This window comes from Choloepus didactylus, chromosome 5 (genome assembly GCF_015220235.1).
Source record: "Choloepus didactylus isolate mChoDid1 chromosome 5, mChoDid1.pri, whole genome shotgun sequence".
Classification (NCBI taxonomy): domain Eukaryota; kingdom Metazoa; phylum Chordata; class Mammalia; order Pilosa; family Megalonychidae; genus Choloepus; species Choloepus didactylus.
The window spans coordinates 33,523,424-33,545,438 of record NC_051311.1 but is presented as its reverse complement, the minus strand read 5'-3'; the positions used below and the strand labels follow the sequence as shown (position 1 = coordinate 33,545,438).

General features: G+C 41.0%; 1 protein-coding gene across 6 annotated transcripts in view; it reads left to right on the top strand.

Moving 5' to 3' along the window:
* DPP6 (dipeptidyl peptidase like 6) overlaps positions 1 to 22,015 on the top strand; it is a 1,366,335-nt gene that overhangs the window by 1,193,016 nt on the left and 151,304 nt on the right. For all 6 annotated transcript variants that reach the window (XM_037835750.1, XM_037835752.1, XM_037835755.1 and 3 more), the window contains 2 exons: positions 17,130 to 17,284; positions 19,687 to 19,784. In XM_037835750.1, the coding sequence (XP_037691678.1) occupies positions 17,130 to 17,284; positions 19,687 to 19,784 (253 nt within the window). The remainder of the gene's footprint in view (positions 1 to 17,129; positions 17,285 to 19,686; positions 19,785 to 22,015) is intronic.

Genomic DNA, 22,015 nt, shown 5'->3' with positions numbered 1-22,015 from the left:
GTCATGTGGAGATGAGAATTTGGATGGTGAATATTTGTCCCCAAAGCAATATAAAGTATATTCTGGAACCAAACCTTCTGAGTTGGAATCCTGGATCCACCCTTTGCCAGCTATAAAATTTTGGGCAATCCATTCCTGTGCCTCAGTTTCCTAATCAACAAATTGTGAAAAATAATAGTACCAAATCTTGGAGTTGTTGTAAAGGTTGATGTGCTTGGAACAATGCCTAAGTGCTGTTTATTCTCTTAGACATGTGGGATGGGAGGGCTCTTTTTTGTGGTGTCTTATGTAAAGAGGTTTAAAGAATTTGTGGGTATTAGTCCTGATGATCTCCAGATTGGACCATTTTGGTGAGGTGGTGGGTAGTTTTCTCTTACTAACCTCAAAGAAGTATGACCTGCCTCTTGCTGCCTCTCCTGACCTGTGCAGAATTGCTGATTCTGGCTTTGTGTCCTGGGCACATTCTTTAATTTTGATTATGATTAGTTTGCTGTGGGATTTAAATGAGATGCCTGCAAAGTGTGGAGCATGGTACCTGGCTCCTAGAAATCCTTCAATAAATGTTGACTGCTGTTGTGGGTATTTAGAAGCTTCTGGACCACCATTGGTCTTTCTGACGTTTATATTTGCTTCGAAAACAGGTATTGAGCATTTCCTGTTTGCATAGCACTTTTGAAGGACAGTGCATTGGGTTGGGGTGCTGCTCCGTTCTAGGGTTGTCCCAGGACATGGGTGGGCCTAAAGGGATGTGCGTGCATGATGCAGTCCTTGACCCGGTGATATATCTCAGGGCCTGCCAGCTACCATGTCAAAGGCAAGAGAAAAGACATGGGTCGGCAACTGTGATCCTAGTGGACTTTTATCTTTGCTTCTGTTCATCTCAGTTTAGTTCAATTCAGGCCATTTACTGAGTGCCTGCTGTGCAGTAAGCACTATGCTAGGGCCATTTGCCTTCCTCTCAGGGGTTGTGTTTCTTTACAGATGTTAGTAAGTCTGGATGCACAAGGACAGATTATGTCCAAAGGAGTTCGGAGAACTTCAGGAGAACTCTGCCAGTAGAGACAGCCTTATTCTCTTCCCAACTAATGTGTTTGTTTTTGCTTCTTCCAATTCTGCCCAAACTCCAAGGTCCATTTCAAATGAACCCATGGAAATTACATTTACCCATGGAAATTAAATTTAATCTTAAATTGTTGGGTTGCTGAAGTTATGAAATAGGAATAGACGGGTGCTTTATGGAAACTGGTATCAGTAGTTATCAATTACGTGTAGTATTATATGCTCTTGTACAAAGAGGTGCCTAGTGTCCCTTCTGAATGTATCATTTACTTGAAAGCAGTGGCCACAGCCATATGCCCACTCTCTGTGCCAACAATGGCACTGAGTATATGATAATGACCCAACAGATATGTGTTCATTTACCAGTATCACCCTTGTGTTAAAACCATGGATTTATCACCCTCAAGCAGTGGATGATAAACACTGTAGTTGTTTTTAAAGGAAGGGGTGAGGTTGATTTCCACCGAGCCATCAAATTTCATTCATTCACTCCCCTTCATCACCACAGCCCGTATTTGAGAAAGAGCTGTCCAGCTTAGATTTTATAGGCTGGACTTGGAGCAGAAAAAAGCTAATGTGCCCGTCTGGAACAGGTGACCTTGTCCTCTTTTGCATAATGTACAGTCTCATTGAGGTGCTTCCGTTTGAAACTGTTACAGTAATCATGGGAAAGCCTAAGGATGGAAGCGGGGGAGGAAGACAGACTATCAGCAATGGCTTAGCCCTGAGCTGCAGGGTTTTGCTTTGCTTTGCTGTCTTTCAGCTGTGCTGTCTCTCCATTCTCATTCTAGAAACAGCATGGCAGCATCCTAAGAATATTGATGACATCCATGACTATTACCTATGGTGATAGGGATAGGTCCCTTTATCCCTTCTCATTTGTGCAGAATTCTTGGGATGTTCCCCTGTAGTCAGGCTGTAACTGGAGAAATCGAAATGCGGACTCTTGTTCTTTGAACAGTAGAACCAAGGATAATTAATAATTTGAGGCGTTTGGCTATAGAAATAGTTCCAAGTGCTGTTTGTAATTTACACTTAATTAACCTTTCTTTTAAAAAAAACCCCAACAACTTGAGACCTAATTCCCTATCTGATACACATTCTTTTTGATATCTATTATTTTTAAAATGTGTTTCCATTGATGTTAAGAAATAATTATGCTGAATATCTCAGTATGATTAGGGTGACTATTGCTGTGTTTGGAGTTTCTTTGAAAATATGTATTATAATGAGCCTTGCTACAGTGTATCATAAAAGGAGCTATTATTCTCATCATATAATTTTAAAGTGAAAGCCAAGATATAAAAGAAATGTTCATGTAAATTTTAGCCTACAATTTTGCCTTGTTGTGAAAAATTCTAACTTTCAGATGAGAACAAAATCACTTTTAAGAAACTCTTAGTAAAAACAAACTGTGGTAAATCTCAGTTGGTAATAAAGTCACTATCCAATGAAAATTCTAATTTCAGTATCTCAATTATTTTTAACTTTCTTGTGAATATTAAAATGATAATTGACTTTGGCAAAATACCAGAAAGAAAAATATAACTGTCTAAGGAAATTAAAAACCATTATAGGGTTGATAATACATTTTGTCAAAGACACTAAACCAATCACTATATAGATTATTAAATTAATATAAAAGTCAGTTAGAGTATTATGGTGGAACATTCTTTTTAAATTGAACACATTTCAGGGGCTGAATTTAAAACAAATTTTGGTTGGTATCAGTGCACAAATGGCAGATTATCTCCAGGGCAGCCTGAGTTTAAGGCAGTTGTCGTAGTAGAGCATATTATTTGATCGCATGATTTGAGATATACTAAAAGTCTCCACAGGCCAAGCTCATTTTCTGCTGTGACATGCGCAGGATCTTAAATCCACAGGCAGGCACTGGTGCTGTGGCAGGAGAAAGGTAAGAAAAAGAAAACAGAGATGAGAAGACATCAAAGATAAATTTCATCAACTTCAATATTTTCCATGTCTACCCTCCTACTACTGACTAGCTGTGTGAGCTTGAGCAAATAAAATTAAATTTTTTATGCCTTAATTTCCTTAAGGGGAGAAAATAAAGATAATAATAGTGCCTACCTGGAAGGGTGGTTTTGAGGATTGAGTTAGAACAGCCTTTGTGTCTATTAAGTGCTCACTAACTGCAGATGTTACTGCCATCATCATTGTTACTGTTTTACAGAAGAGTCACAGGGAAGATGCCAAGCCTTACTGGAATTTAATAAGAAAACTTACTAAGTGTGTGTACATTTTGCACATACATTTTGAGAGGAAGAAGGCAAGGATAATGACGTTGCTCAGAACTGGGGTTCTGAGAACAGTGCTATTCAGGAACAGGGGTCAGAGTGAAGTGCATTTTTGATCAGGGGTAGCAGAGCAAGGTAAATGGTTTTCTTCACCATTTTGCCTTGGGTCAATCCTGCCTTTGTAGTATTACTCTCCTTGCCAATCTTTCATTATTATTATTATAAAGGGGAAAAGTGCTGAGCATTTGAGCAGGGGTTGTTTGTTTCCATTGTTTTGCTGAAAAGAAAATATAATTTTTTCAAACTCTTTAAAAAAATGAACAGTGGAAAAAAAAAAAAAAACAGGCAACCCGTCTTGGCACTGATAGTCCAATTGTATTACACTATGGCTTGTTGATCAGTGATCATTAGATTGGATCAAATGGTGTGGACCATTAGCTCTTTCACTTTTCTCTAATTATCCAGACCAATAAGGGGCATCAATAATGAGGTTTGCCATGATTCTGTTACCAGACATCCTAAAATGACCAGATGCCTACACTCACCAGGGACGAGGCTGGCAGGCTCTACAGTGACTCACCCTTGACTGTCAAATCAATCTGGTCCTAGACTCATCTTCAATTTTTGTTTCTTTTGCTCCATCAGTTGGACCCCTTACCATCTCCAAACTCCTCCAGCTTACACACAGTTCCATAATAATAATAAATATTTTACAGCACTTAAAGGCAGTAGTATCAGCATTTTACATGTAACAACTAATATAATTCTCACACTAACCACCCAGTGAGGTATATACTGTTATTATCCCCATTTTCAGATGAGGAAACTGAGGCACCAAGAGGCTCAGTAACTTGCCTAAGGTCCCATAGCCAATAAGTGGCAGAGCCAGAATCTGAATCCCAAAATTCTTGCTTCAGTGTCCGTGCTCCTAACCACTGTCCACTGTCTTTTTGGGGTGGGATTTTCTCTTTATAGCACTGCCTTAATCCACATCCTGCTGTGCTTCAATCCCCACTCAAATCCCTCTCCATGATGCCTTCCAGGATGGTCCTAGGCTGTTTTCCCTTCACTGACTTGACCAGGTATTAGCAAGTTGCTAAACTTAATTTGGCGCAGGGTGATACCTCAGGACAATTAGAGAAGAATAAAGGAGAATAAGGTCTGCCATGGTCAAAATTGCCCCTCTCAATGCATCATCCCTTCCAAGAAACAGACAAGACAGCTTCTTTTCCTCCCTACTAGGTGTGAATGTGACCTCCCCTGGAAGGATTTGCATAGTGTCTGTAAAGGCAACTGCTTAATGCCTGCTGCTCAGTAAGTGCTAGTACATAAAAGTTCCATCTTCTCTTCCCCCACAACCCTCTTCACTCAAAGAAAACACAAAATCAAAATTGTATAATAGGCATTTATTTCTTGTGGGCTTCAATTATTTTTGATCTTATGCAAAATGATTTTGCCACAAGAGGACCTTCTGACAGTAGCTGCCTGCCCACACTGATGATGTGGGAGGCCAGACATTTTTGTTCAAGTCTTATTTTTCCTGATATCTGGTAAGTTATTTTTTCCCTCTCAGTTGGTAGGATTCTTACGGCCAAAGACAACGTCCTCGCCATCTTGGCACTCCTTTAGAACATGCATCTCTGTGTTCAGTGAATCCCACTGGGATGGAAGTTTCCTGGGTACACAAAAAAAAGAGAATGTTGAATCTGAATAAGAGCTCATGATCATACTCATGAACATTAAGATGTTTTGTTTTTACAGTTTCCCAGAGCACCCATGTGATGGTCACTACAATTCTGTGGGGAGGAAAATTTGCAGATTAGGAAATGGCTCAGAGAATCAATGATTGGTCCAAAGAACAAGGTGACCGAGCAGGGACCTGAACCCATGTGTTCTTAATCAAGATCCATGCATCTTCCTCTATATCCAGCTACCTCCCGCTACCTCCCAAGTGGCCCTGCTCTTTGGCCAGGCTTACCTTTAGACCGTACCAAACTAATGCTGTTTTCTGATTACTAAAGCACAGCCTCTTGCCAGCTTGGTAAACCTGTGCTTGCTCCATGTCCACCTGAACACGTAGTTGGTGGTTACTTTTTCAAGAGCTAAGGAAACATGGTGTTCAATGTGGTGGCAAGTATTCTAGAACTACAGTGATAGAGCTTAAGTAAACTGAGTCAACATCCAGGTCAGGGGCCCTAAGAAGTCAGGGTTAGGACACAGGGTATGGGTAAAGAGACCTACCAATACATAATGTCACTCAATTGTACATAGGACTAAATAAATAGGATGTCACATAATATTAAATATTATACTGTTGTGGTGAATAAAATAAGATTATTTAAAAAGGGAAATTGAGTATTTAAAGCAACAAAGTTTAATGAAATATCTGCAGTTTTTCCGTAAAGAGGGATACTCATATTCAAAACAGTTGAGAAAAAAGCCAACTAACCCTGTCGTATCAGTTAAGAGAAAGAGACCTGGAGAAGGGCTGGGACATCTCCAGATTCACCCAGTGAGTTGAGAGGCAGAATCAGAGGTGTCCAGCCCCCCATCCACATCTTTCCTAGGATAACAAGCATCCTCTAAAATAGTAGGTAAGAATGAGGCATTTTTCTAAGTTAGGCTATTTTTGTGTGCGTTTTTCTCCAACATTCCTTCTCTCAACTGGGACAAATCCATATTTTGTGGAATCTAAAGTTTAGACATTTGGGGGACCCTCGAGAACAAGAACACAAGATCTGAATATAAAATTAAGCACGGGGCCCAGAAGGGACCTGTGAAGGTGAGGGGCCCCAAGACTTCAGCTTCCTCCGTTTTGTCGTAATTCTCCCTTCTCTACTCTATCGGCTGAGCCCCAGTTCTCGATTCCACAGCAAGTTCTCGCAACTCCCAGCAGTTCTCTTGAGAAAGCACATACTCCAGCTCATTGCTTACCTAATGTTTGCATATGTTTGATTATCACTTGATTATTCACCCTGATGAGGACCCACTTGTACTTTAAATGCCTCTTTCACAGCAACATGGTACCTGAGCATAGGGGAAGGGATGAGGAGAGTCCATTTGTGAGGCTTTTTTCTACATGCAAAATGAAGCACACAACTCAAGAGTACAGCAGCCTTTTTTGAGGAACAGGCCCAAGGAAGCTTGTTGCTCTGTCATTTCACAGGGCTCAGGCCACAGCACCAATACCAGAGACCAGAAATGTGTTGTCCTCTCCATTCCCCTTTGCTCAGGTGTGTTCACAGCCTCCCAGTCCCTTGGGTCTTATGCACATCCACCTCTTAGCAGAGCAGTCACTGGGTCCTCACACACTCTGCATCCCAGGTGAAGCCCAAACTGGGATCACTGACCTCAAGAATAAGCTTGCGTTCATGCTTACAGCACTGGAAGAAGCATTGTTCTAAAGTGCATAGTTAGGAAGATGAGTCTGCAAACATCTGTTCTTGTCCACCAATTCACAGTAAGGTTTTGAACCAGTCTCTCCGTTATTTTCTGTTTCTAGCCAAGTAGTGGGTTCTTTATCTGCTTTATGAGGATGTTTGCTTATGCACTGAATGGATGGCTGGCTGGCTGGCTGAATGAATGAGTAAATGAACAAATGAGTGAATTAACGAATGAGAAACAAGAGAACATCTCTAAAACCCTATAACCTGTTTGGGTGCGGAGCAGGTAAATAGAAGGCACCAGAGCCATAAGTTCTGGAAGCTCCTTCAAGCCCCTCAAGAGAAATGAAGAGGAAAAAGTGGGAGAAAACCCTGAGTAAGTGGATCACATAGGATCACTCACATAGGATCCTACACTGGTTCAGGTTTGCTCTTCTCCTCTATTCAAACTTTTTTTTTTTTTAGCTAAAGCTAATCTGGATAATCCAAAATTTAATGGCTTAAAACAATGAAAACTGGGCAAAGGCTCAGCAAGGGTAGCTCACCTCCCCTCCACACAGCATCAGCTGGGGCAGCCTGGGGGCTGGAGCTGGAGGTGTCTGAAGGCTGACTCACTCACATAGCTGGGGGTTGACGCTGGCTGCCAGCTGAGTGGGACCCGAGTTGTGTCACCCAGGACACCTACATGTGGCCTCATCACAACATGGTGGCTGTTCTCAATGGTGGGTATCCCAAGAGGGAGCCAAGGAAAGCCATATGACCTCCTATGACCAGCCTCAGAAGCCAGGCAGCACCACCCCTGCCACATCCTGTTCATTCTGGCTACCACAAAGGGCTGCCCAGGTTCGAGGGGCAAGGGAATAGATATCATCTCTTAATGGGGAAGTGTCAAGTTCTGGAAGAACATATGGGACTGGCAATATTGCTGGGGCCAATTTTGGAAAATATATTCTGCCACATTCAGCCAAGTGTTCATCTCAACGAAGTAATCTATGCTAAGGTATAATGACTTCTTAGAAAAAGATGTCAATGACCCAGAATAATGTCAAGAAGAATTTATGGGATCAGCTTTGGGAGATGATTCTGATGTTTTTTGTCTATTCCAGGCAGCTGTGCACCATGAGACACTCCCCAGATCACGCTACCTAGGTAGTGAAATTTATGCACTGATCACGGTGTTATAGCCCACAGATTATTTTCACTGGAGCCTTCACTGGTCTTTGTTAAAGTATGTGTCTGTGTGTGTGTGTGTAAAACCTGGAAATTTAGAACCTATAGGTACAGAAGTCTTCCTATGATCCTCTTGCTTTAAGCAGTAGTTTAGTCATTTCTATAGCAATTATAAATTAATTAATGTTTTATTTTCTACTTTTGGAGAAAGCCTATAAATTTAGATTCTGTCTCTAAGAAAACATTAGCTTTCCCTGAATATTGAGTCACTGACAGAAAATCCAGGCAATGGGAAGGTCACAGAGTAACTAGCCTGCCCCAATGGCAAAATGAGGCATCAAGTACAGAGGAAATAACTAAAATATGAAAATGGCAGACAACTGATTTAAAAGCAAAAGAAGGAGAGTTCTTAGTCTTGGCTAGCCTTACACCTGTGACTCTCACTACCTCTGGCCATTCATAAATGGATGCTACTGCCAGGGAAGGAAGTGATCAAGTGTCTCTTCACATGCTACCGCCCCCTGAGCTATATGCACAGACTATAGAAATGTAGGTATGTGATACGATTAGATGCGAGGATTTAGCTGTGGTTTCCCAGCTTCCATCAGGAGCCTGCATGCTCCTGATATAAGTGAATCTCGGTCTCCCACCCTCACCTGGCCTCACCCAGGGGAATGAAGCCAGCCAGTTCCTAATGAGCCCATTCCACAGGAATGCATCTTCTGGAAGGACCCTTAAAGAATACAGGAGCAAGTTCTTTTTCCCAAAGAACTCTAAATTCTCTGATTTTCCCTTTCTGTCTCATGTCTGAGCATTCCACTCTCTGCCTTTGAATTTCTTTGCAGCTGTAGTTCAGTCGTATGCTTGGCCCTGTCTGTCCAGGGAACCCACTGTATATAGCTGCCGAGGAGATTTCAAGCAGACTTTAATTCCTAAGCCTCCTTTTTGTTCACTTTTATAACTTTTCATGATGCCCTCTTTACCCCCACCCTCTTTCAGATACACAGTTAACTTGCATCAAAACTTATAGACTCCCAGATATCAGTCACATCTTAGTTCAGCAAATTCACTTAGCCTCTCCTCTCTGGGTAATTGTATATTAGGCTTTGGCTCTCGTTTGGAAATAAAAGTCTTTCTACCGTGTTAAATAGCCATCAGAATACAGATGGGGGAAATATTTTTTCCTGGGTGTGGGTTCTTTGTAGACCCCGACTCCACAATTCTGGCTCAATAGGTTGATAGAGGAGCTCAGTCTGATATCAAGGACCTCAGGAACTTTTTGACATACTGTGGACCTTCCAGGCCCAATTCTTGTCCATTCACATCTATAAACATAGCCGTCTATATGTGATCAAAGGAAACAGTCACTCATGTTGGAAAATTAGAGAATCAATAAATACTTTCTGCCTTAACACATTCCCTATATGAGTCTTTAAATCCTACATTTTTGGGGGTTTAGGGAGTGGTTTTCCACCCTAATAGAATAACCTAAGGAATTTTGAAAAGACACTGATAACCGGCCTCCACTCCCCAGATTCTAATTTAATTGACCTGGAAGTAGGGCCTGGGCATAAAAACATTTTTAAAGCACTCAGATGGCCCTCCTGTTCAGCCAGGATTAAGAATCATGTAATGCAGGTGTTGGTAGCATGAGGAATTACTGATTCAGCTTATTTTTGTCAGATTAATTGCAGGCACCTTGAACAGCAGTTCTCAACTACTGTATCAGAAACTCCAACAGAGATTTATAAAAGAAAACATGACCGAAACTATGGTACAATAACTCATAATAACTTTGGAAATTTCCTATATGATCTACTTGTTAAATCATACTTTGAAAGATATTACCTTTTTGTATATATATTTCATAATAAGGAAATAACTGAAACTGGAATCATAATCTATAATATTCTTTAAAATTTGCTCTCTAACTACTTGTTAAATTGCACTTAGAAAGTTACCACTTTAATGTATGTATGTTATATTCTATAATAAAAAAAATGTGATAAAAGAAAGCGTAATCCAACCATATCCCAAGAGATTGTGATTTGCCATATCTGATTTGAGGCCCAAGCATCTATATTAAACACAAAAGAACCACAGTGATTCTGATGCTCACCAAAGTTAAGAACCACAGACCACTGAAGAGATAGAAATTGAAGAGAGAAGTTAGGACGAAAAGTTGAGGCTGCCTGGCTTAGAACCTGAAGCTATGGGGAATGATGGTGCGGGTAGTATAGCATATCAGAGAGCTTAGAACCAGATAACAGCACCGGAGCCTTGGTTTCTTTAGGGTAAAGAACCACCATCAACATGGGCACAAGAAGCAACAAACCTTACCTGCTTAGAGAGAGTAGGATGGTGAAAAGAGCACAGTAGGTAGGAGATTGTCGTGGGAGCCCTGGCTGGATACTTGCCTACCGAGTGCTTATAGACAAAGCTTAGTACATTTAAAATTAATGTTTGAACAGTTTTCACACTGCTCTATCCATGTGGAACCCTCTCTTCCTTATTGGCCTTTTTCAGACCGTTATCTAAAAAGCTATAAACTCAAATCTTGTTTAAGCCCCTAACTTGTTGTTGTTTGCTATGAGCACCTACCCTGTAACAGTGGCTTAAACAAGATAGAAATTGACATCATTCTTAGAGAGCAGTGAGCATCAGTCGTCCATGACCGTATGGTGGCTTCTCAGTGTCTCCTTTGCTAGGGTGTTGCTGTCTCCTGCATGGCCAGTGAAGGTCCTATGTCTGCCTTCCAGGTTGTAGGAAGGGAGAAGAGAGGCAGTGATGGTCAAGCCACTTCACTTCAAAGGCAGGACCTAAACATTGTACTCACCACCTTCACTCTCAGTGCATCAGCTGGAACTTGACCGCATACTACACTTAACTTCAAAGAAGGCTGGGAAATGTTGCCTTTATTCTCGAATCATAGCCCAGCCATGATTCAACTATTCTTTTACTAAAAGAAGGGAGCATGGATATTGGGAGACAACTGGCCTTCTCTCGTTTCCTCCGAAAAGGAAGAGATCTCTCTGTATTTCCAACCCCTACCATCCTTCATGGTTTCCACCATGATCGCTTATATTAGGGTGGTTAGTAGCAGCTCATATTTTCTGTATTATATTATAAACATCTACACTTTTTCTCTATCACACTAGTTTTTTGCATGTGTTGAGTACTCAGTCTTTGTTCCATAAAGTTAATTTCTCTGAACCTCCAATTCCTCAATTGGAAAATGGGACTAATACAGGGATGTTGTAACTATCGAATAATATCAAAGATCTATAAAATATTTGAAAATGTTGAATGCTATAGAATTAAAAGCTGATGTCAATTATCAGATGCCAATTCAAACTGCAGCTCCTGGTTACATATAACATTTACTATGTTGATTAATAGGCATGAGAGAGGATCCTAGAGGTTTCTCCTGCCAAATCATGAGCAGAGGCAAGTGAAGACAATGTTGGGACTGCAGTAACATGGATCAATAGAGGAATCTAAGACCAGGAGGACTGGGACTATCTAAGGAGTAAATGAGACAATACATTTACGGCTCTTAACACAGAGCCCTGCACATTGTGGTGCTAAAAAAAAAATGGTAGTTACTGCAAACTACTACTAATATTAATATTATTTTTTTGATTTCTGTGTATCCCAGTTGCAGATTGGCTATGCAGGGAGAGCTAGGTAATAAAGATGCCATGTCCAGAAGAAGGGTAGAACTTGGGCTTGTTATTGCAGGTAATTAAATCTAACGAGGTACAATTCATCTAATAATGTGAGGACTCTTAGGAGGATTAAGTGAATTACGTGTAAAGTACTTGGAGCAGCATCTGGCACATAATTAAGAAATATATATGTATTTTTTTTAAACAGTAAAGATATATGTATATTTACTTTTTAATTTAACTTGTGGAACAGAGATATCACAATTCAAACACAGGCAAGGATTAAATAGGGGGCAGAACAGTCGTGGTTCTGAGCAGTTATAGCTTCTCACCCAGGTCTTGGAGCAACACACACACACACATACACACACACCACACATACAACTTTATCCCAGCCCCACCCAAACTATCCAGACAGAAGTAGGGAGAGCATGAGGGCTCCAGCCAGTCTGACTGAGGTTCAGGGAAAGGTTCCTATTGCAACAAGTACCTGACATGTTGTGTGAAAAAAAACCAGAAGCCTGGTACGCCAACTAAGTCAGCCCATTGGAGGTCAGAACTGGCAGTGCTGGGGACATGTGGGGCTCAGCCCAGGGCATTCCTTATCAGGTGTGTGTGTGTGTGGGGGGGGGGAGACATTAATTCCAGCCCATCCTGGTCAGATCTACTTTAAAAATTAGACACCATTGAGTTTTAGAGCAAAAATCTGTTCCCTAACTAAGGCTCAAGTCTGTTTCCTACCAAAATGGAGGTAGCACTTTTGCAACCAGTATGGTCATAATAACCTTACAGGGATCCTGTTATTTTCCTGTTCATGAAGGCACACTCTCAAAAAATAATTCAAAAACGTATTTCATATAAGCTGATAGTCCATATACATACAGTTTCAAAATACAATACTTATTTGATCAGCTACGGCATATTTCTCTAATCAGTCATTCATAGTCAGAATTTATACCGAATGTGTCCGTAGAACTTTTACAATAAAGTGCCCTATACCCTACTCCTGCCCCCCTCCCCCCACAAACACTGAGACTCCTATATGGAGTGGGGCACAGGCCTGATTATCTGTATCCAAAATACACATAAATTTTACAACAAAGTTCACAGAAGCATTATTCTCAATTGCCAAGAGGTGGAAACAGCCCAAGTGTCCAACAACAGATGAATGGATAAACAAATTGTGGTGTGTGCATATGACTGAATATTATTCAGCCATAAAAAGGAAGGAAGTTTTGATATGTGCTACAAAATAGACAAACATTGAAAACTTCTTGCTAAGTAAAATAAGCCAGACCAAAAAGCACAAATATTTTATGGTTTCATTTTCATGAAATATCTACAGTAAGAAAATTCATTAAGACAGAAAGTGAACTGGAAGTTATCAGGAGCTAGGAGGATGGGAATTATGGGGAAGTTTTTATTTAATTAAAATATGGAGCTTCTGTTTGGGGTAATAAATTTTGGTAGTGGATGATGTGATGGTAGTACAATATATTAAAGGTAATCAATATCATGGAATTATACACTTAAACATGGTTAAAATGGGAAATTTTATGTTGCAAATATCTACAATAAAATTTAAAATACACAGGATTCCAGTGTGCTTCCCTGAGAACCACTCTAAGTTATACTAAGTTATAAATATTATTATATTGATGGCCCTTTCTTATTCTGCATCTCCAAAGCAATCTAGAAAATGTGAAATTTTCTCATCTTTTTTGAATTGGCCTTTATCATCTTGAACCCAAATGGATTTTTGTCTTACTGGGTATTTCCTTAACCCTGTTTGGCATAAATATAAAGAATTTCAAATAATGTAGTCGGCTTCTTAAAAATTTGCTTAACAAGAAACAGGGAAAACCAGTCAAGATCCAACTGTGAGCTTAAACTTCGTGGATAAAACTTTACATGTCTTCGAGAGAGAGAGAGAGACAGGCATTGACTAATGAATGTTTCTAGCTGTGTCTTTCTTTCTTGACTCTGAAATGGTCCCCCAACAAGGCAGAGAAGGTGAAGGAAAGATGTATACTCAAGTTTTTGCAAGTTAATTGTTCTTACTTAGAAAGGCAAGTTACTAATTTTGTTCCAAGGCAAGGGTTCATGTGATTAATTTAGTCGATTTAATGGGTTTTTTCCTCTACTAAACTCTGTTCCTAAACTACATTTGGCACATGACATTTAAGTAAACTGCCTAATTAAACTGGGGATCCTGAAGAAAATGTTTGCAGAAAGGGGACATTTGTAATTAATGTTAAAATGTCAAGATTTCATCTGCCTGGTCCTTTTTCCTCTTAGTTCCGTACGCTTAATTATCTCTTTTATGAACAACTAACATTCAGAAGAAAACAAAACAAAACAAAAACATCCACAAAACCGAAGGACAGTGTGTTAAAGGCCGTTTAGGGAAAATAAAGTTATCCTAGCTTTATAGGGCCTGACCTTTGGACGTGGAAGAATTTCTTTTTACCATCCATCATCAGGTTGTGGGATGGAATTGAAGGGGACTAACATTTGCCAACACATACAAGATACATGTCATCTCTGAATTATACGATCTCTAAGTTCCCTTCCCACCATTGCACTTTATAATTGAAGTGATTGTTTTTCTGCATCCAACATCTCTTAACTGTAAATTGAACTTAGGAAATACTCTGGCATTTGTTGACTGGATTAACAGAAACACATTATTTTCAGGCCAGCTTTAGGCCTAAAAAATATTTCCGTATTTTCTCACTCTCTTGTCCCTGAATGTGTTTCCCACCCTGCCCTGTGCTAGTCAGGCCGAAGCAGTAGTAATTCCTTTTGGTCTGAGTGCAAGTCTAGAAATGAGAAAAAAAGATGAGTGGAAACGAGAAGTTAGCCCTGTCCTCCTTTGCCAGGTTACTTCTCCCCAAGCATATTGGCAGGGGAGGGGTAAGATGGTGCGTGGACTTCCCCGGAGAATGGAAGTGGCATGACTTTGCACAAGGATACCAATCTGTCATCCCTCTAGTTGTGGGAGGTTTTCCCGAGTTCAAAGAGAAGAAATAGAAGCATTGTCTCTGCAGGCTTGTGTGTGTGTGTGTCAAACGCTTCTTCATTTATAAAGCCTTTGTTGCAGCCAACCGTTTTTCTATTTTGGATTTTCCTGACTTGGCTATGAATTAATGTCCTGTGAAAACTGCTGCAGAGCTCATCACTGCTGATTTGGGGGGTACTTTGTTCCCTTCTCCCTCTGCTCCTTGAATTCAGCTCACTTACAGTGATTTCACTTAAGCACTTGGTTCCCTTTCCTTCCAGCTCTGCAGTGCAGTGGTGATTTAGCAGAATCGCCCACAAATTGCATTGCAAATGGTGCCAATTTTTTCCAGCAGACCATCTGCTGGAGTGTCTATTACTCACCATTCCACGCGAACAGATAGGACAAATCAGGTGGTTCTGTATAAAGTCATTTCTGAATCACCTCATTCCAAAACTTGCACCTGAAAGTCACTTTCCTGGCTGCTGAAGACATTGGAAAATTACAAACCTTTGAGATTTTTGGCCTTGTCTCCTTTTTTTTCTTCTTCTCACTTACCTCAGCAGACCTTTTCATCTTTATGGGCAATGTAAAAGCTGCTAAGTAGTTTTGCAGGATCCCATGAGGCCACAGAATGATGGAGGTGGACTGGCTGGTCTACCCCTCATTTTACAGAGGAGGATGCCTGGGGCTCAGAGACAGGGCTTCTGAGATAAATAGCTACCAAACTGGGGCTTTAACCCAGGACTCCAGAGCTCTTTCATTCATTTTTTTATGGAGCAGCTACCAGATGCCAGATCCTGGGATGCATCCAGATGACATAAAGTCCTATGCATCACAGGGTTTGTGTTTGATGAGACCCTATTGTCTAGTGATGGAATCAGAGCTACAAAGCAGGCATTACATTAAGTTTGGAGTTTAGGTTGGCTTCTGGTGCTGCTTGAGGAAAGTACTTTGAAAGACAAGTAAGAATTATTTACAAGGAGAAAAACGCTCAGTACATTTTATAACCCTTGCCATTGCTACTACAAGTACAAGATTCTGTGGATTCCTCCCACTGATAAAATGTCCTACTGATGAAATGAGGTTGTAAAGTTACTAGTTGCATGACGAGGAGGGCAGACAGCACCATCAGTCAGTCAGTCTCCCCCAGACTCAGATGTCTTGCACTAGCACCCACCATCAAGAGTAACCGTTTGCAGCATGTGCAATTTTCATTCCTGTGACCCCATCTGAAACATCTGAACGTGGTTGTAAAATGCATTTATAGCTGGCAGGACATGACCCTGGGAACGCTCTTTCATAATGAAACTTTAGTCCTCTCAGCCATCTAATGTAATTTACCCATCCGTCCACCTCAGGGGCACAGTGGGGTGACTGACAGTGCTGCATTCCTTGCTCTCTGCTCTGGTATTACCCACCCCTGCCATCAAGGCAAGCTCAAGCTTCCATTTCTTCCTGCCTTGATTCTTTCCCTTTTTATGATCTTTTCCTCCTGTTGTCATTTATACCTTGGCTTTATTCCAAATTGTGTAGTTCTCTTGTTGTGTTACCTACACTTAACATGATTTTAGGTTCTTTAACTGACTTTCTCTCACCCTAGGTCCATGGAGAAGGCTTGTGGTGGCATTTTAAATTAGTGGTTGAATGGGATAACTCTCATGTAATTATATTGATCCTTATTTTGAAAACAAATCTAGAGGGAATTCATTTATACTACACACAGGCCATGTGCAAGGAAGTTTCCTTGACCTTAGAGCTATTAAGAGCTGAAATGGACCCTCTGATTCCCAATACTCCAACTTGTTGTTCCACTTCTGTTTAAAAACACGATAGAATTTTTATTTCTGGCATATATATAATGAACTATAAAACTCATTTGTAATTGAAACTCTAATTAGCCAAACGCCTTTGGAATGGGTATACAAAATAGTGTTTCTCTGATTGAGGCTTATGTGAATTGCCTGTTTAAGGGTCTATTTTGTTTTTCTGTCCCACTGAACAAAACTGCATCCTCTGAAAAAGTGAGGATCATGAACACATTTCCTTCCACATAGCTGTGAATGAGAGAGCTCTGAGTATGCATGAATTTCTAGACATTGCCTGCAGGTCTTTTTTTCTGGGATTAAGCCTCTGATGCAAGCTTATTTTCTGACTTGATTGTGCCTGTACATGCCTTGCTTCAGTGTGAATTGATTTCCTCTAGTTTTTCTTTGCAAATCATGTTAAAATAATGAACCACAATAATAATTCAGTTGAAAAATACTTGTTGGGCTCAGAGTGTTAAAATTTGTGCAAAAAGTAATTATTTCTAGGCAATTAGCTTCTGTTCAGTTGGGTCTTGATCCCTTGGGTTTTATTGTGTTGGGCTTTGGTCATCGTTATCGGACATTTCTTGACACCCCTCCCCCCCCATGAAATGAGGGCATCATACAGGGCACAGTGGAGACTTCTCAAAATGTGTAGAAGATAAATGTCCCCACAGGGATACATTTATTTTCTGGCCAGCTTACAGTCATGCCTGCACAGCATTGGTTTCTAGTCCATCTGCTGTGTATTCACATTTTCTATTTTGTTTATTTTCTCTTAGAGGAGATTCTAAAGACTCACATTGCACACTGGTGGTCTTCTGATGGCACAAGACTCGCCTATGCCACCATCAACGATTCCCGTGTTCCGCTCATGGAGCTCCCAACCTACACCGGCTCCATCTACCCCACCGTGAAGCCCTACCACTACCCCAAGGTAGGAGTGAAGAAATTGTCCTTCCCTTCTGCAGAACAAATTATCTGCATTATTTATTAGCTCACCACCACCACCACAGGATTCAGATATGGAGATGTAGTAATCAAGTGTATTTATGAGCAATGCATAGTAAACAGAGGAAAGATTAATTATTGCTCATTAGATTGCATTAAATTCCCATCTTTGTTAAGTTGAATTTGTTGGTGGGTTTACTTTTTGTAAATAATTAGACTACTGTTAATCATTTGTCTAAGCTTAATTGGAGCCAAAATAAATACATCACCTCTCTAGTGATGCCGCAGTGACAAAAAAGCTCATACCACCCCACTCTTGTTCTTTGTATTTCTTTTTCGAATTTGGCTTCTGTGAGGTCAGAGGACCTCTGTCTGTCCCTGGTCCCCTGGGTCTGGGTTGGGCTACTTTGTGCTTGGTCATGTTCTGATCCATACTGTTTCCTAGTTTCTTCTCAGACCAAGTTGTTTGCCCAAAGAACCAGTAGCAGCAAGAGTACAGTGTGGGGATGGGGGGAATAAGGGAGTGGGGGAAGGAGGAGCAACAGCCAAGCCTCACTTTGTTACCAAATCACAGAATCTCATGGTGAGGGGAGTGACAGATGCTGAAACCTCTAGTGCCCACTCAACTGAAAACAGAGGTTGATTTCCCCATGAGTGTGTAAACAGCCCCTGTGGACACACACTGGCAGCATGCCTTGCTGCTCCCTGGCTTCAGTAAACTGCTCCCAGGCTGCTGGGCCAGACTGATTGTGAATAGCTTTCTTCCTGGATCCCTGCCTTATAACAGAGGGCTGGCTGCCTGTCTTGAGCTGCATCTGAAGCCATCCCTCCAACTCTATCAATAAGCATTTGAACCTCAGCTTCCCAACCCATCAGAGATCTCTGAAAGCTAATGCTATGTGCCTTGTATACCATAAGTACTCCCTAGACAGGCCAATCTGTAGTTTATGACAAGGGGAGCAATGATGTATGAGTGAAATAAAAAAGGCCAGTGAGGTTACCAGAGTCACAGGCCCTAGAAAGGAAACACCTCATAATACAGACTCCTTTTCGACACACCTTTCATCAGTGATGACAATATCTAAGGGGGTCCCAGAAAGGAGAAGCGTGATTTCCCTGAGGCTATAGCCTTCCTCTATGCCTTTTTCCCAATTCCTCTAGCTTCTAAAGGTCAACACAGAACATGAATTTGCCTTTTAAGGGGTTCTGTCATTCCTTTTTCGGCTAGTCTTGATTGAACTTAACTCTGCAATATGAGGAAGGTCAAGGATTTTAGTGGGAAATACAGTTAAGTAAAGTGTAGTAGAATAGTGAATCATTCTAACCCATCTACACCCCCACACTGTGCACGTCCTCACACGTAGACACACACGGTATAGTCAGTGGCTGCCTAATCTTCATTCAACTGCCCAAAGATGGAATGATTTTGATGGTGAAACCATTTATGGGAGTTCTTCCAATATGGAAGTGATGAATCTAAAATCCAGAAAAGTAGGTCCCCCTTGATTTTACAGTGAACTCTTGGACAGGTGCTCTGAAGCTGGGATTATGAAGCCCCAGATTTCTCAGGATTTGGGACTTAAGGTTTCAATAGAAAGTCAACATATTCTGGTGAACAGAATTCTGATGTTCTTTGCCCCCTACCAATCCACCCCCAAATTAGAGCCATGAATTGGTGATCACACCTGACTTATGCCCCGTTGTGGAGTGGCTTTTCTTTATAATTTAAACTTCTCCTTCTGCAGTTAGACCAGCTGTTTACATGCCATGAGTTGTATGCATAGGAAATGAAGGCACCAGACTAAATGTAACAGTCCTCCTCATGAGAATATGCCACATTCTACCCCACCTGCTTCCAGGCTGGTATGTATTCCCCTAGGGAGAGGGGAGCCAGAAGCAGAAGCAGAGAGGTGACCAGCAAAGCAGAACAGTGCCCCAGTTCCTTTACAAAGGACTTCATTTTCCCCCACCACTGAGCCATGACCACCGTTCTTTAATGTTCTCCACAATGTGTTCACCCACTGGCTCTCCTCTTCATGGCATTGCATCCATTTTTTCCCTCTAGTTTTCTCTTTTTTCCCCTCCCCTGATGGTAAATCAGGAGGAGCAGTGCTTTCTTGACATTGGTATATGGGGGAATTGGATGGGATGAGAAGGAAGTAAGAATCCTAGAGAAAAAGAGAAATGGGCCCGCTTAGCTCTTTGTCCTTTTCAAAACTCCAAGGGTGAATTATATTTTCTGACCATAAATTTTGCTTCTTAAGTTTGAGCTTCAAAGTGCCTGGAGTTTCTGCTTGTGCATCTGCAGGGAAAAGGCTTTGCAGAACTGAAGCGCTCTCCAAGCATAAGGTTTGCTTACTCAGGTCTCTGTTCCCCTTTCTTTCCCAGGCCGGATGTGAAAACCCCAGTATTTCCTTACACGTCATTGGTTTAAATGGACCTACCCACGACCTGGAGATGATGCCACCAGATGACCCAAGAATGAGGTTTGCTTCCTTCCCTCTAGTACATAATACATACATATATATAATGAACGCTCGTTTACATGGTCTCTTCAGTCTCATATTTATTTTACTCCTAATTTAAACATCCAATAAAAAGGTACATTGTCCAAAGTTCTTTTACTGCTTTTAAGGCTTGGTTGTGAAAAGAACCCCAGCCAGACAGGTACTGCTGTTTCTACCTTACATCAGGATGGTTTATCCCCCCCAGGAGGCTGGCTTCCTGGGAAGGGACCATGCCTCCCACAACTCGGTGTTCCCATAGGGGCAGGTGGGAGATGCTGAATAGCATCCACATGATGAACAATCTTTCCAGGAAAATCCATTGAATCAGACTTTCTATAAATGAAGCCCATTATTACAGCATGAGTATAACTCACTAGCTATAGGAACTTTGCATGTATCCTGTTCTAATAGGGCCAAGGCTCCCAGTTTCTAAGATAACAATATGTGTGGTCGGTGGTGCTTATTGACGAAAATATTTGCTCTGTTATTATTAATATCTTGTTTTGGTTGATGGTTTATTTATTTCAATCACAAGCATCTGAGTAGGATCTAGCTAAGTGAAATTGTCTGAATATAAGTTTAGTTTTGTCCCTAAAATTCAAGTTGTCTGGGCACTAAGAATATTTCCAGAGTCCAGTTATGTCATCCAGTGCTAAACCTATTTCTGTTGAAAATGTTAATGGGAGACTCAAAAAAGAAGGAATTGTAGTGGCACCAGGATCCACTTATGTATAGATCCTTATAATTCCATAAATGCAGCTACTTAAACCAAAAATGATTCATTACAAGGCTTAGCAAATATCTGATTCAAATTTTGCTGTAGCTGTAGGCTGGGTTTTTAACCTTCAGTTAAAATATTAACATTATCAGTAGCTATCTGGCAGCTGCCAGAAGGGCAGAAGCTGTAGCCCCCAGCCACTCTGGCTCCTCTGCAGGTCTAGCTTGCGTACTTGGTACTTCCAGGCATCTGTGGATGGTGTGGTCTTTTCCAGAAGCAACTTCTACCACTGCCTTTGGTCAGGTCCGTCTCCCCACGTCTGCTCAGATGCACTTTTTCGGAGTTCTGTGGCCTTATAAGAAGTCTATTGAATATTTCTCAGACCCTTCATTTTCGGTGAAACCTAAAATACCATAAGCTCCTCTGGCCGATAAAATCACACTGCTTTACAATGCTCTCTCTCTTCTTCCCTGCTTGGTTTTCTCCACAGGGCCAAAGTTTCCCCAGAGGGTTAATAAAACTGACCCACCAGCAGCTTGTCCCAAGGGCCTGATTTCTCTGATAACCCGGCCTTGCATCCACCCTTAGTGCACATGTGTCAGGACAGCTGAATTGATTTGGTTGATAATTTTTTGTGTGGGGATAGAAGAAAAGTTAAGATTATTACTTTGGCTTTTCTCCTGAAGATCCATATATTTCATTGTTTTCCTTTCAGGCCCCAAATCCCTGCCAAGCCTCCTGGGGCCCAGTCCAGCAGAACTCACTGAATTAATATGGAAAGTCACCTGGAAAATTTAAGCCATCTGTTTGAGTTAATTGAAAATCTCATTTAGTCAATTTGGTGATGCTGTTTCTGCAGGCTTGATTAGCTTCAAGGACAATGAAAAATTAGCCTCAGTCAGGTCTTGAAGTTTAGATGCTGGGTTTCAGGTTTTTGCTCACTTTAATTTTGTAAGAGAAGTGCAATATAAATTTGTGACATATTAATGGTGCACTTTCTCATGCTCCTTCTCTGTTATACATCCTGGAGAATTTTTAAAATTAGGACAGATACATCAGAAATCATGGATTAAATGGGAGCCAATATTTATTTAGCATTTAGTATTTGCCACCCCCCAGACTGAGCACTGAGAATTTAGTGGTGAGTCTAGGGCTTACAATTTAAAGGAGGATATGTACCTTAAACAAATTATTGCAGGCAAATAAATAATTGCAAGTGTGATAAGGGCCATGAAGTAGCGTAGAGCTTACAGGAGGAGACCAAACTGGTCTGGAGAGCAGGGTCTCTCAATCTCAGCAATACTGATATTTGGAGGCCTATTAATTTTTTTGCTTTGGGGGCTGAGTGAGCTGAGCATGCAAGCCTGTAGCTGCAGGACCATTCTTCAGGACAGAGAATCTGAGACTGGATCCAGGATCTAGTTCTTGCCTATTTCTAGGATAAAGTTTCTCACCATCAGTACCCTTGACATTTTGGACCATATAATTCTTT